The 16414-nt window shown below is 42.0% G+C and overlaps 1 protein-coding gene across 21 annotated transcripts in view; it reads left to right on the plus strand.

Moving 5' to 3' along the window:
* The window catches only part of LOC308189287 (uncharacterized protein), a 79598-nt gene that overhangs the window by 12474 nt on the left and 50710 nt on the right, over window positions 1-16414 (plus strand). For 5 of the 21 annotated variants that reach the window (XR_013946239.1, XR_013946240.1, XR_013946241.1 and 2 more), the window contains exon 1: window positions 12898-14082. The exons of 2 other annotated variants lie outside the window; for them this stretch is intronic. Coding sequence is in view for 5 of the 19 variants with exons in the window: in XM_080579159.1 (XP_080435285.1) it covers window positions 14043-14082 (40 nt within the window). In the remaining 14 variants the exon portion in view is untranslated. Of the gene's footprint in view, window positions 1-3537; window positions 3828-12897; window positions 14083-14722; window positions 14898-14928; window positions 15061-16414 lie in introns of those variants that run through there. 14 more of the 21 variants (XR_013946243.1, XR_013946244.1, XR_013946245.1 and 11 more) reach the window with 11 other exon arrangements.

The raw sequence follows: 16414 nt of genomic DNA on the forward strand, positions 1-16414 counted from the left end.
GGGCCCTGTCCCAGGGCTGTTCGTGCATTTTGTATGATGGGATAGAAAACAGAGGAGAGTGTTTGTTGCTATGACTGAAGCTCATTTGTACAGTCCTTCAGAAGACTTTCTCTACTCATTTAAAAATCAGGCCGTGTTTTTCATGGATAACATTTACCATTTCTCCCCTCCCACTCTGTTCCAGAAAATACCTGCTTTAACGTACATTGCTGCCAGACAAGTTGCTAATATTGCTAATTGCTACAAGTCACAATGTTTACAAAAGATCAATACAAAAAGAAACAACAACTGAAATGAAAATGGAGGAGCCTTGACAACAAAGGCCATTCTTAGCTAAAATCAGCTGAAAAAGTAATTGCTTCTTGTGTAGGAGTGTCTTTTGTTTACTCTCTATTTTTATTTATTCTTTACTCACAGTAGTGAGGAAGGTGGATGATTGCTGAGGCAGGATGAGCAGTTTGCAATTCCATCCCGCCCAGCTCTGGAGTCCTCCAAACGTGGGTGGATTGAAATAACACAGGCTCATGATGAGCTGCGAGGCAGCATCCCTACCCTGGGAGAAGCAGGAGAGCTGGTCTTGGTATTCACAAGCAGAGAACATCATGTATTTGACTTAGAAAAATGGGAAGAAAAAGAGGGGAAAAAAGATGCTACCTTTTGCTAACATATAACTTCACTTCTCTAATCCCTCTTCCCTCCTGGTGGGACAGTTAGTGAATGGCTACATTTGCCTCCCAATAAATCCTCACTGGTTTCTACAGGACTGTTCCTTACATGAGACATGATGAAGAAATATTCTGGGCCCAAGTTTTTCTTTGAACACTCTACATAATTTATTATAGCTTTTAAAGACTTTCAAGTTCCTTGATTTACAAAATTGAAGCTTGAACTTGATCAGAAGTATATCAAACAAGCTCTGAGAACAGAAGTATTTTAGAAAGCTGGCTTTTTTTTTATTGTGGACAAGAACTGCTATTTACACCAAATCTGATTTGGAAAACACAGCTAAAACAGAATTTATACAGTCTTACATAGTCATCTGTCTGCAAGTCGAATAGAGAATTAGACAAAAATAGACCTGTGTACCACAAAGCAGCGTGAAAAAAACCTGTAGGCGATCTCAATCTTTACATTTTGAACAGCATCCATAACAAAAGTCCAGAAAAAAAAAAAATGTTTCCATATGATATGACTTGTGGTTCACTGTCTAAACATTTGCATCTGAAATATTTGGCTGAGGCTGTTGCTGGCACGAACATAACAGATGTGAGCAAATATTAGAAACAGGGCAGGTCTCAGCACAGCCCCGCAGCGCTGTAGCAGAAGAGGGCAGCTCTTCCCAGGTATCCTTATCTCGCGTCTTACAAGTGAAGGAGATGGATGCAATATTGGGTGCATAAATAAAAAACTCCTTTTGTTTCTCCTTTCCGAGTGCAATCCCACAGACAGTAGCAAAGCTGGCAGAGCTTTGACTGCTCTGGCGAATCCCGGTAGATGCTCTTGGCAGCAGCAGCTCCTGGAGAAGCCTCATGGAAAGATCAAGGGAAAGCAAATCAGCAAATGCAACGTGCTTGAGGCTGCTGCGCACCTACTGTGGGCACGGTGAGGCTCTCCGCTGGCAGCACTGATGTTCGTCCATGAGAAGCCTGTGCCTGACCACTTGCCAGTGGGTTCTTCATTTCAACAGAGATAAAAACCTCTCAAAATAGCAAGTGCCAGAAGCTTCACTGCCGTGTTTGTGGCATTATCAGGTTGTTAAGGAAACAGCTTAAAGTTCTTCGTTCTCCTGGCGTATTTGGGAGTGAGATCAACTTTGTGAAATCTGTTCATATCCACTAAGAACCCAGTAGAGAAAAAAAATCCAATAATTTATTAAACACAAAACTGAGCCGAGCAAATAAATATCTGGTGAACCCAAACTCTTTCTGTTTACAAGTTGTCTGCAAACAGATTACAAACCTGACACCTTCTTGGGCTGAAATTAATTTCCAAGTAATTTGTATGAATAATACAAGTTTTTTACCGTGTCTGTGCATGTGTGTATGTATATACACACCTGGCTTGTTATGAGTGTAAGTATACTCAAGAGCTCAGATGTTCTGACTGGGTCTGTACTTCAAACAGCAGCTTCATTTTCTTGGCTGGAGGAGAATCCAGCTTTTGCGGAGATTTATGTGAATGATAAATTAAAGACCTTTCAGAAGGAGACAGTGAACATTGCTGTCAGTATCTTAATTTGTTAGAGTATTTATAGAATGTTTGATTACAGAAGTATTACAGGCTTATTTTAAGTGAACTTTAAAAAAAGAAGTCACTGCTCAGCATGAACATTTTCCCAGCTCCTCTAGTACAGACCTTGTGTACTGTCTACTGACAATGGGAACAAAATGTAAATCACTTCAAACTTCTTGCATTACTCTGAGTCTTGAGCACCATGAATTGTGTCCTTCTATAGTCAAGGGATTGGCCTAAGGTAATATTTTAGAAAACAAAGAATTTTGCAGTGCGTTTTTGACCTGTGACAGCACATGGATGGTGTATCCATGCTTTTCTCTGGGGTCCTGAGGATCAGAGTTACATGACAAACGCTGAGATTTCCATGTAATGGGATGATCCCAGAAGCACTGACTAAAACCAGCACATAGCCTCAGACTGGAAATAATATCAGAAGAGTTAGCAACATCAGGCTGGTGCAGGTGTTCAGGTTCTTGTGCAATGAGCGTGGCATAAATATGCAGAAAGGGCCTGATGTTCAGAGATGCTGAACACCTGCTGCTGCTTCTGACTTCTGCATGGGCTGTTGGTGTTCCCTAAAAACCAATCCATAATGTTTCTCCCTAAGCTAAGGGAGATAGGGGGAATTGGAGACACAGGGGAAATGAAAATACTGTCAGTTTCATGCATCTGAACATAAATTATGGTTTGACTGGAGAAGGGGGAAGAAAAGCAAGTAAAAGCCTGAAATGGTAATGGTCACGGGGAAATAGACATTGGAAGTAATAGAAATCGTGCTGCTAAAGCACTGTAAAAAAATCTTTTGTTTGCAAGCACAGAAGAAAAGAAGGGCTGAAATACAATGCAATATCCTGGATGTGTTCAAGGGATCACAGCTGCTCTGTGACCGTCTTTTGATTCTGTGCAGAGCTGAGGGAAACCTAGAATTCATCTTATAACTGCTGCAGTGAACAAAGCAGGGAAATGCCCAAACCAAAGGAAAAAAAAAAAATCCCCCCAAACTCCCCCCTGCCCCCCCCCCCAAAAAAAAAAAAATCAACTGCAAAAGAAGAATAAAGGAAGTTTCTAAATTAGGAATATGAGACAGAATCCCTTTCTAGGTTTATGCAAAGTCTATAAAAAGCGGATACCTAAAAATACGGCCAAATGTTCCTTCAACAAATCAGCCATGGGTGATTCGTGCATCCCAGCTGTAAAGCTTTGTAAATAATGAAGTTTTCAATGTGCTTTTAAAAGTCTCTAAGGGTGCTGCAGACCTATCAGCTGTCAAAATAGGATTCCCCAGCTTGTGCACAGCTTTAACAAATTCTCTTGCACCTGCCAAATCTAATCGCACAAGAGGAACCACCAGCTGACCAGAGTGAAAAGAAAGGAGGAAGCAGATCAACAAAAAGGGGCAAGCTTGTCTGCTAGATATGAATTCATGTGATGGGGAGATGGGCACTGTAGCTTAAAAGGAGACCTAAGAACCTAACCTATGCTAGGTAGAACCCTCTTGACTTCAGTGCTTTTGTATGAACTGGTGCTATCTCCTGGCACTGTAGGAATAAGGAAGTTCAAATGCTGGATTTTTTCTTAGCCTTGTTGTGAAGGTATGGAATAAATGGAAATTAGTGGTACTGTTCGTAGACTAGCACAGTTGAGTTCAGTCCTAGATTCAGATGCCATTGGATGGTATGTTAAGATTTTTCACAGCCAGGAGCAAGTGCACATGGACTTACGGTCTCAGAGAGGATGTGTGTGTGTGAAGGGGTAGATGTGAACGCACAGAGCAGACAAATTCAGCCATTATCTACTGCTTAAATAATAGGAATGGCAACTACAAAGCGTAGTCCAAGTTGATAAAGGGAAAATAACTTCATGAGTGATTTTTGCTTTTAGCATTAACAACACCTTTTGGGAATGCAGCACGACATGCGTGACACCTCAGCTGATCACAGTCCAAGCCTGGACTAGAAAAATTTCACATGGGCTCCTCTTGTTTGCATTATGTGATTACACAAATTTTTACATAGGTGATATTAAAACACAAAATGTACATGTTTTTCTTATCTGTTATTGGATGCGTCGCCATTTCCAAGACTCCTGCTAGATAAATCTGATTTTTGGCATTGATTTTGAGAACTATTGAGTGTCTGGTTTGAGAAATTCACGCTTTCTCCAACCTATTAGAAGGGGGAAACTGTCAGCAGGAGAGATGCAGACCATTTGCAGAGGGGAGATTGGTTGGTCTCTGTGAAGCTGCTGAGAGGCATAGAGAGCTGCTGGCTGTAGCATGTGAGTGTCCTGGGCTGCTCTCTGCTCCTGCACTGCTTCTTTTTGTGAAGCCTGGGAGAATAGAAAGGAGCCATTGCAGTGTGAAGAAGAGCTTGTTATCTCTTTGTTGTTCCAGATTCTTTGGGCACCCATCTGAGGCAACTAGTACACACAACAGATAAAAAAAGTTTACATGAAAAATGACTTGTGCATTGTCTCTAGGTGCTACTACAAGCAGGCACTATGCCTGCCTTCACCTGGAATCTGCCTATTTCTGGGGAGACATGGAAAAAGGATAACAGAGCTTAGCTGGTCCTTAGGAGGATCCTTCCTGAGAATCAGTCTGATCAAGTGGGTGGCATCACTGCCCATGGCAGGGGGTTGGAATGAGATGATCTTTAATGTCCCTTCCAACCCAAACCATTCTGTCATTCTGTGAATCAGCACAAGACTAAGTAATGCAGAGGACAAAGTTTCTCCAGGTGCCACTGACTTCGGTGTAAATACACAGCTGTTTTACATTTTAGTTTGCCAACTGTGATTCAAAGCTACTCAGTTTCACAGTGATTTTTTCTCTCTAGTTAAGTTCTCCTTCACAAGAATCAACTTGGATGACTGATTTCAAAATAAAGGCGATGTGATCCATCCTAGAGAAAAAGTGCTCTGTGGGGGCAGGTGTGAGGCAAGGGCTCTTAGCTTGCAAAAGACCTTTGTCAACTCTTACACCACAGAAGATAAAGCAGTGTAATTGGTAAGGGCATGTTAAAAGCCAGTGAAAAAGAGATCAAATATGGACAGATAACCAGATGCTGCACTTACACCTTGATAAAGTGCTATCGTTCATACTTGACATAGCAGTGACCTAAAGAGCACTATTGTGTTCTTAAAAGCTTAATCCTGAACTGGCTGCTCTCTGGAAACACAAACTTTCACTCAGCCACTGATAATTCAGGGAAAAGAACAAGTTTTTACTACATATATTTGTATTACTGCAGAGCCTAAACATTAGACTTATTTTGTGCAGGGCATGAGGAAGGCACAAAATGTGAGACTGGATCTTTTTGAGTGATCTGACATGAGCAGAGGACATGAGGAAAATGGGAACACAAAGAGGTAAACTAGCACAATCAAGGTCAGTGGCAAAGTCAGTAGTAAAAGCCATGGTCTGCAGAGATCCGGTCCAGAATACTTTCTCTTGGACTGCACGTTGTATTTAAAAGGGGACTCAGAGCATTGCTCAAATATTATTCATCCAAATGAATCCACTCTGGAGAGGCCGACTAGTGGGTTACATGGTGGGAACAGTAGAATATTGCTAAATAATTAAAAAAAAATAATCTCAGAAAATGCCCCAATGAATCTGTAATTGTCTTTCTTCCTTTCTTCCTTATTGGTGGCATAGCCAAATATTTAAATCAATGTGATAAAGACATTTCATTGTCTTTAATGAGATGCTTTCTGGGCTAATTCTGTTGGCTACCAAGCTATAGGCTTAGATGTTTCTTGTAAGTTACATGTTCATTAGGCGTATATATTTGCCAGGTGATATATAAGTTCCTTTCAGTAATATTCTACTGCAACTTCCTTCACAGGGTAGGTGGTCCTTTCAAAGTCTAGAACTGCTGAAATATAACTTAATTTATGTATCTGCGATCCTACAGAGAGCCTGAATCAACTTCTTTGCCTCCTGGCTTCACTGCTCCGCAGGAGTAGCAACCTTGAATTAAAACCTTTAGATACTCAAACTACAAGTAAATGATAGAAATGCACAGACCTAGTAAAGGGAATGCAAAAGGTTTTTTTTGATATGTTCAGGTGAACATTGTTTCCATATAGGGGAGTTATTCTGGAGTGTTTTTCTGGGTTTGAACAATATGTATTTAATTCCATCTCTAAATATCAATGAATATAGATACGAATGAGGAGTTTACAGGCACCTAGTAGGCTATTAGATGTGGGGGTGTTAAAATAACTGAGCTTTTTAAGTAGCATGAAAACCATATGTAGCTTATAATGTCTCAACAACTTGAATGAGCTGCCTTATAAGACATTTTGATCCATGATTTTTGGGGTGCCAGTGTTGATTATAGTTGGTTAATGCAGTGTAGGATGAAATACATGGCCTTGAACAATAACCTTCACTTTTCATATGTAAAATAATGCTGTAGTTCTATCATTCTTAAAAGCCAATTACAAGGTCCTTTGTTCTTTACTGCTGCCAGGAGTTTTTGGAGCATAAAATTGTGGAGGATGTTATTGTCTGATAACAGGGCATATGAAAGGCAAACTTATTTCTGAACCTTCTCAAGGCATGGTGGAGGTCTTTGAGCAAATACCTACAGACTCTAATCACTTCTTAAAGTCCGTCACATCTATTGAATTTCATTGGCAGCTTGCCATGTGAAAGTATGCTGATAAATACTAGAAGGAGGCTGAATACACATGAAAAATGTACACAACAAAAGAGTTTTGGGGTGGGGGAGATAGTATGAACTGTTTGAAAGCAGTCACTGAACAGCAGACTTAAACATCTCGTGAGGGGTGAGCATCTAATAGAAACTCTGTCTTGCTTTTCTCATCTACTGAGTTTGATTTCAGGGCATGCTTAAGCAGCTTTGTCAGTGGGATAGCACTGGCATCCCTTCAGTGATATGTGCAGGCTTAAAATAGCTGTTCCTAAGGTGCTTCTGAAATGAAATTTCTGAAAAGAAAATGAAAAGCTAAATACACTCTGTGAGACTCCAGAGAACAAGGCTTAAGTAAGCTGCATGAACGTGGAGATTTCCCTCTGTCCATTTATCATGTCAAAATTCTCAAAAGTATTTATTTTTAGAGGCCAGCCCTGTGAAATTTATAGCATGCTTCTTCCCTTCAGTCTTTATCTGAGTCAGAGAGCTGAACAGTACTTTTTTTTTTTATCATGCAAGTTGTTAATTGTAATTGGGTTAATATCCCAGCATGATTTTTCATGCCCTCTGAACTCTAGCAACACAAAAAAAGTGAGCTACTGATCATTTGGATAAAGTGGATTCATAAAAAGTGGGTTATGCACTGTATATCTTAATCCAGAAATTGTGGCTGCTACTAATCTTAATTATTTCTCCTCTAGTTTTAAATCATGGGTGGCTCTTTTAAAATTTATTTTCCTTTACAGCTTACATGGTGAAGATGCTGATATAAAATGAGATCAAACATGAATAAATGCGGTACTTTCTGTGATACATCCTGAGATATTTGGTCTCTGACACCATGTTGATATTGAGTAGTGAAATGAAAAAGTGCCACAGTTAGCTGTTGGGGACTTGCAAACAGAACCTGTGCTAAAGTACTAAAAGCTTTCTAATGGTTTCTAGCTCCTTCTAAAGTATACCTATTGAGTGATTAAAAGAAGGCAAAGTATAATGCAATCCATATATGTGAATTTTCCATGTACCTAATTTGCATTTCTAAAAGTCTACAAAGCTGAAAATCATTATCTTCTGTAGTTGCAGTAACCCACATTGTTGAGGGCTGCCAACAGAAGAGCTGGTGTTAAAAGACTAATCATGTCTTGATATCATAACACACCCACAGTATGCCAAGTAAAGAGGGGAGAAATTCAGAATCCATGGGAGTGGATGGTGATTTCCCCACTAACTCTAATGAGATGAGAATTGTCTTCAGGAGAGAAAATAGGGCTGCTGCTACACTGAGAGCTTTTGTTTATTATTCCTGGAGGTTTTCTGTTCTAAACTTTCTCCATACCTCAGAGGAGGTTTTCTGAGTGTTTTTAACACTTGTTTGACCAAACTCATATGTTCTGAAAATTAGGGTTATATAGCATTGGTAAGTCCAGCTCAAGATGTTAGAGACAATTAAAAAAATCTGCTTCTGGTGACACGAAAATTGCTTTAAATTTCATGGGCTGTATTGCGCATTTAAGATCTGGATTAGTTTAGCAGTACAAAGAATTAAAATGTCTAAGAACACAGGGGGTTATGTCAAAGTGGAAATAGAAAAGACTTGTACTGAACCACTGCTCCTCAAAGGGCTTTTCTTTAAAGTATACGCTCATGTTGGACATGGAGGGCAGCATTTTACCTGGATAGACCAACAGCCTATGCTGAAAGTAAGGAGAACAGAAACCATACACCAAATGGTTGGAGAAAGCAGCAAGAAGAGAAGACACCAGCGGAGCTGGCAGCAAAATGGGTGACCTGGCATCGTTTGTCTGACAATTGGTTGTTCTGAGGAGACCTGCCAGAGGTACAGACACTGCAAGAGGGACTGCGTAACCTCAAATTAATGTGGGAAGAAAGACAGATACTCATATAGGTATAAAACAAGGCTATTCAAGATCTGCTTTCTCAGTTCTGCTTCTGTGATACGGTGGAGATGAAGACCTGGAAAGCCAACATGGGCTGCTGGTTGGCCTTTGAAAGGAGATGTTACCATTAGCTTTTGGTGATCGGTCCATGATAGCAAATCAAAGGTCAAGTGATCAGAAAAGAATTAGTGTAGAAAATGGGATGTGAAGATGGAGAATGTCCAGATGAAGGATGACGTGCTTACTGGGGTGGGAGATAAACCTATTCAGGACCAGGTTAATGTGCTGCTCAGCTGTCTCTGAGGGGATGTTGTCCTCTGGGGCAGAGGGAGGGCAAATGGGTGGGGTGCCAAGAGGCACAGCCATCACCGTCCACCCCATCAAAAAAGTGTGCCAGGACTCTTACAAGTCCCTTTTAAAAGCACTGCTCCAAACTTCTAATTTGTTTCTTCTTTACCTGCTTTTTATGTGCAATCACCTGTAGCTATTTGTGTGAATAAAGTCCAGTAATTTCATGTGGTCTTAAACCTCCTTTTTTAAGCCGTGGTACTGCTTTTTGGTTTGTGTAATTAAGATCTAAAACTGGCACTGTGCTGAATCTTTCTGAGTGACACTTTTTTTTTTTAAGATGAATTTTAACTGTTAATTACATCTACATTTGTTATAAGAAATCATAGTTTACTGTAAATTAATTTTTTTAAAATTAATAATGCGGGATTGTCATAAATATTAACATAAAAAGCTTACAAATGGATCGTTGATTTTTATTAAGAAATGTATAATGAAGATCTTTCTGAGATGCTTTATACATATATGTATTTACAGCACACTAGTGTATTTATAAAATACATAAAACATTTTGTAGTCAGATGGTACTTGCAGTCATGAGCAAGGAGAGATAGACAACTGCTATGTTATAAAACTAATCTATGAGGGATTGTAAAAAGCTTTTATTTAAATGTTAGAAATGGATAATTTCTGTTCAAAGCTGAGTTTATTGGATAACTGTCCTGTCCTACTTACAGACTATTCTAAAACATCAGGGATGACAGAGAAAGGCCTGTCTAATTGACAGTATGACTTAGCTGCTCTGTTACCTCTAGGTGGTCATTTAAAGTTCTTAAACATTCAAGCCTTTTGGAGAGTAATTGACTTACAATATTACTGACAAAAGCAAAAATGCATCAGAAAACGTCCGATCTAAAAATCAATTGTTTGTAACTCAGGTAATTGTATTATTCATTGCGCTATCATGAAGCTATACCATTTTTTCATCTCTGCTTCTGCTAAAGTCCCCTTCTGAGTCCATGGCTAAATGTATATAAATGAAACATGAGCAGAGCTCTCATAGTTTGACACTGTTTAGTTTTGAGGAAATATATATTAAGCTGCTTTGGTTCAAGTAAAACCATATATTGTATTTACTGTTGTTAAAATACTGCACAATGGAAGGTAGTGGAAATAGTTTTATTCCCACTTGGGTTTTTCAAAAAATGCTTATGTTTTAGATTCTCTGTCTCTCAGCTTGCCCTTATAAATAGATTTCAGAGCACATTTGATATGAGTTTCTCTCTCTTCTGTAAATAACCAAGAGAAGTGTCAGAATCAGTTCAAGTTTTGGTGAAGGCTTATAAATTATTACTCGGTTTCTGATAGCAGGCTGCTTTTATCTAATTACTCATTTTCTTTTAAAAATATTTTTGTAAAAGCAATCATGGTAAGAGGTGCAGACACTTTATGGTATTAGAGATATAAATCACATTCTCCACATAGAAACGGACTTTCTTAGGTTGTGGTCTCTGGATCGACAGCAATCCCCTGGGGCCTTTCTCAGCTGACTCTACACTGACATCTTTCTGTCAGAAGGAAAGTATCCATCTAGAAAGGCCACGCCAGCCCTACATGAGAAGACCACGGTGCTAAGAGGATGGCAGTGCTGTGACAGCTGGTGACTCGATGACAGGAGATGGGGGAGGCTGCCAACAAGCATGGCTGGAGCTGGGCACAAAGCTTCCTGTGGGGAAGTGTTTCAGCCGAGAAGCAGATCTCAGCAAACAAGCCCTTCAGAGAAATAATTTGATTTGGACAAAATTCTGAGGCAATCTAAGCTGGGTGGTGGCAAAACCCACCTAACTTTGTGCCAGCCTGACTGGGCCTGGCTTTGCTTTCGGCCTCCCCAGGCTTCCCAGACGCAGGACTCTGGAAGAGGCAGCGGCCCAGGGAGGGGGCTGCGGAAACCCCGGGGTTTCGGAGGCCAGGGCACCCAGCCAGCTGGCCTGCCTTGGGCTGGGGCTGCCTCGTAATTTGGAAATGCTTCTTTGCTGTGTGACTTCGTTCTGATTTGGAATGAAACCAAAAAGCCAAATATTTTGTGGAACCGTTTCCTTCTGCGCAGCAGAAACCTTTCCTGTCTCTGAAGCTGTCGTTACACGGAGGCAAGCATTCACTTGCAATCGCCCCTGATACGAGACTCCTGCGATGGGAATGAAGCTCAGCATCCATAAGTGAGACTGTGAGCTGAAGACTGCCACTTTTTGGGGTATGGAAGAAAACCCCTAAGCCCTGGTACCTCATTTTGGGGTTGTGTGCGTGAACAGCCATGAAAACCTCCTAGGATCAAGGGCATAAAGGAAGCAGAGCAAAGATTCAGGTTTTGGCTCCATATTATGTGTAGCTGCTCTATGAGTTGTGGCAAACACAGGTGTGTGGAACCTGCGGGAGCAGGGCCATGCCTGTAACTGATGGCTGGATGCTGGATCTCACCGCTGTCTGAGAGCAGCAGCTGAGCAGGAGAGCTAGGATCTGTTCCAGCCTTGCAGGTTTTCACTGAGATGGGACCGTTTAGGGAATCAAAGGGAGAAATATTGCAATCGGTTTTCAATCAGTTTCAAATGCAAGCTTGCTGGAGAAGATGCTTCGTGTAGTTTCATGCAGTTTGAGGTGGGGGTGGACTGTTTGCTCATTGTTGTAAACTCCATAAAGCTGTCCTTCTGGTGCAGGACTCTAACTCATGCTGTGACGACAAAAGCAGTGCACGTGGATGGTCTGGCCACTAGTGGGGTTGCAATGTATGGTTGAATACAAAGACAAAATCCCATTGTGGCAGTGTCACTCAGCAACAAGTCCTTTTAGTAACTGGAAAGAATACCTACAAAATGCATAAACCGCCCGCGGTTTATATCTCCCTAGTTCAGACAGTGCCTCAGAAAAGAAATGAAGTTCTAGCTGCACAGGGTAAGCTGTTTGCCTCGCTTTAGTGAGGGCTGAACAGAGCTAATCTATAAACTACTATAAATGTTGCCTTGCAAAAGGAGAATCATTTGAAAAAATAATGTGTTTATATCTGAGGTCTTTTTTATGTAAGTGGGTTATATTACTTCGTGGTTTGTTTCTGCCACCATCAGCTGTGTTACACGAGGCTTGAGGGCTACAATACTCTTCCCTGGAAGATTTCCTTTGCTTGCATGTCTTTGAGCATCATATCTTTTATAAGCAATCTTATATTTAGTGAAAAAAAAAAAGTAATCCCCATGCAATGCAACTGGAATTCCTTTCCTCAGCCATTACAGGGCAAAGGTTTCCAGGTGAGATGCTGTCTCCTGCCTGCCTATCTGTTGGCTGGAGGGTTACAAGAGTATACCTAACTGATGTTATGTCTTGGATGTTGATGTGCTTACACTGCACATGTCAACTGTGCAGACATGCAGTCCTAGTCAAAATTAACCAGAATGAATTAGCAATTTAGCTTTCCTAAAAGTCACATCCACATTCTGTGTTGAGGCTTTTTTCCATTAGCTTGGCTACTGATAAATGAAACCAGTGTTGTGTCTGCATACTAACACCTCTAGCTATTGCTGTATCAGGATTGATTCTGATTTTTTTTTTTCATTGTAGCTTTTATTGTAACACACAGCTGATAATTTGGGTATGTTCTCAGCAATATTCATTTCAGGTTAGCCAGAGGTTACTTAATTATTGTGTAACTAAATCTGGAGCCCCAAGCTCCAGACTGTGATGGGATTTTTATGATGGACAGTTGCATCCAAATGCTTGACTTTTGGTGGCATGAGTTTGACATGATTCCATTAGGGTTGATTTTGTGCCTTTCTTAAAATCACTGCCACTAGATTTAGCTCTTTTAGGTAACAGGGACTGATGGTTTGAGCTCAGGTTATTTTGGTCACCCTGCAGCAGATGTAGACATGTCAGAGCGAAAGCTCTGATCCCACAGTACTGATCTGCCCAGGACATGTCTGCCTTTTTGATGTACAAAGGATTTGTGTGACGGGATCCATGTCACACCTGGTCTCAGAAGCATTAAACTCACACCTGCACAGCTTGGTGGAGCAGTGTGATTGCCACAGTGACCATTAGATCTCTGTTGCCTACAACTAGCCTTGTTTCTGAAGGGAAGGTTTAATGTTGGCATTGTATGGAAATCTTGACTATCCAACTCAGGGCCTTGCGTGCTTTCTTCCACCTGGAAAGCAGGACATAATATCTTTTCTGAGGCCTTTGTTACAGGTACCTGAGAGCAGTCTCCTTTGTTTCTTTATCCTGCCTGGGGACTGGGCAGTGCCTCTAGGGAATGGATTACAGCAACCTACAGTGGTTTGGGGGCACTGATTCTTTAGTTTGGGCTAATGAATTCAGGAACATGAGCTGCTTGGGTGGAGAGAAAGCTAATTCAAAACCGCTCCAAATTCATGTTGTTATGCACTGGAGGAGAGCCATGGGGACAACCACCAGAACGGGTGAAGCAACAACTTGGTTTCAGAGCTAAAATGAGAGGCTGTAAAGGACAGGTGGCCGCAGCCAGTCTGTCCCTGTCTGAGGGGTGGATGTTGCTGAAGCTGCTCTCATTGTGCAGAGGAAGAAGAGCCATGAGCCCGTGCCAGAGGAACGGGTGGGAAAAATCAGTCAAGAAAGAAATTACAAGCAAAAAGGCAACAAAATGAGTGGGCTCCTGGCCAGGCTCTCTAAGGCAGATGGCACTGTTGGTTACAACAGCTGCAACTGAAAATCCAGGAGAAACAGGGGTAGCTGACAAATATTTAAAGATTGCTACCAGCTGTTGAGCCCAAACGATATCTCCTTCTCTACCAAGGAGAGAAAGCTTTGCGCAGGGACTCCTTTACCTTCTCTTCATCATTTCATGGCAAAGATGCTATTTAGACACTGCTAGAAGGACCAAACTCCTGAATGTCAGCAGTGTGTTATCCTGCAGCAAGATCCTTAAGTCCTGATGGATTTGCAGCCTCCTCTCAATTTCTTTTCTAAAGCAGGTGAGATGTTGCATGCTCATTCATCTGGCTCTGCAGCCTGATGGGCTCCTGCTGCGGTTTTGGCAGAGTGGTTGTAGCTCGTCTGGTCGGGTGGGGAGGGAGAAGTGGCCCTGCGTGATGTGCAGGGCTCTTCCACATTGAGTACTGCTTCCAGGCCCCTTGCTTGCTCCATTTGCCTCCCAAATGCAGTTAATGCTGCAGAGCTGTCCTTTGAAACCGGCACTTTCCTCAGCTTGATCTTTGCTGCTCCTGCATGCTGTTTGACCCAGAAAACTTGGCCAGAGCAGTCTGGCCTTTCCTCTGCCCCTTGCAGGTGCTCAGCTTGCTAAGGAAGCTGGACTCCTCTGGGAACAAAGGCACAGCTCTGTGACCACTCTTACCAGGCGTTTTTCTCTGCTGATAAATTTGGCTTCAGCCTCCGGTAATCCTCTTCCCCTAGGAACACTTTATTTTTATTCACAATTGGAAATAGGAGCGTAACTGTCAGCATTTGAGGTACCCACTCTAAGTGAGTGAGGACTTTCACCCAAAGGAGTGCTCGTGAATGTATTGTTTTCTACCCATAAGCTGTTGATAGGACAGAGATTTTATTAAATTTCTGCTGGGTCCCCACGCAATTCTTAAATGGCAGAAAAATAGATCAATATTGGGAATTTATCTTCCCTGCCTAATCCCGTTTTGTTGTTGTTTCATCTGAAACTTAGAAAATATACTTCACCTGAGTTAGAGAGGCAAGCAGCTGAGTTTTGATGAATCTGTGGGTGACTGCTAACAAGGAATGGGAGGCATAGGAAACACTTCAAGCAGTTGTGATGGTAACCTTTATTTTTTTTTAACTGCTTATAGCTAAAGGTGATGACTAAATATGTCGTTGAATTCGTCCATGTGAATCCTAATAAGTACATCAGAGCACAAAGGGATATCCGAGGACAGTGCTGGTCACTGGCAAGAGTGAGGCAGGTACTGCAGTGTGCCAAGGTGAGAAACATTAGGGCAAGATTATCTTTCCTGTCATGTACTTGCCAAGCTGTAGCTCTTGCTTAGGCTGGTGCTCTAGGTTTGATGTTGCTTTCTCCCTTACACACAGTGAAGTGCAAATTTTGTGTGGATAAAGCAGGTCATGAAATTGTGTAAACTCATTGGTTAAGTCTATGCAATATTTTGGAGTCTGAGCTTGACCAGTTTCTTCTTGAGGAGAAGGAAAACAGTTCTCCTTTCATCAGCATCCTACTTTGCTGATGCTGGAGCAGTGGAGAGCTCGGCTGGCAGCTCTGTGGCTGCTCAGAGCAGTGGATGGGAAAGCAGCTGCTCCGGGGCTGCTTCCTGGGGGTTTGTCATGGTGTTACCAACCCAGTGTCCCAACAGGTCTGTGGGAAGCTGCACGCGGAAAGGAAAACCAGCATCCACAGCTGAGAGCACAGGGTGGGTCCAGCCCCAAGTTAACACTAGCACAACTGCAGCTTGCAGCTTGCCTGTGCTGCTTCCGTAGCTCAAATGCACCCAGAAATGCAGGGGTGCAAAAGCTTGCACACACACAGCAGTTGTGAAAAGCCTTTGGGAAAAATTACCTTGCTAGAAAAATTAAGATTAGTATTGAACATTTGTACTGCAGCAATTGATTGAAGCCAGGCCTTTTACTGTAGAAAACACTTTCCAAAACTGTGATGAGTCTTCTTTCCTGCCCCAGCGGGCTGTAAGGTAAAACACACGAGACTTTCTCCTGTCAGCGTGGTCATTCTCTCCCATTCTTGATGTTTCACAGGGACAGGCTGTGCGATGCTGCCTGCTAGGGCAGCAAACTTCGATCTGTGTTGTCTTCCTCTGTACCTGATCACAGCAAGTGAAGGAGAGCGTGGGGTACCAAGCCCGGGTGGGCTGTACCTACCTGGTGGTCACCTGCCACTGCCATTACTGCCTGCCCGCTGCAGTTGTCAATGACATTGACAAACTGATGGCTGGCACCAAGTGTGTCCTTTGTGCTGCTGGAAGCTCAGGGTGCCGGCTCTTCAGCCTGGGGGTGCTCTGGTTACCAGCATCGACACAGCAAGCACAAAAGCTCTGGCTTTGTGCATCAATTCAACGGGAGACTCCATCGTACAGGCAGATCAAAACAGTGGGATTTTTTTTTTTTCAGTTGTATTCAGCTGTGAACTCTGTTCATTTCAGTATGGATAATTACTCCCAAGTCTCTTTAGTCTCTTTCTCTGTCAAAGAAATATTCCTGGCTGGGTTTCCCTAAAGTGGGACCATAGCTGGCTTTGCTGCTATTGTCTGATTAAAACTGCCATGGCTTTTGTGCTTAATTATACTGCAGAGAAGCACGAATACAGCA

This window comes from Anser brachyrhynchus (genome assembly GCF_964034855.1).
Source record: "Anser brachyrhynchus genome assembly, chromosome: 2".
In the NCBI taxonomy this organism is placed as follows: Eukaryota; Metazoa; Chordata; class Aves; order Anseriformes; family Anatidae; genus Anser; species Anser brachyrhynchus.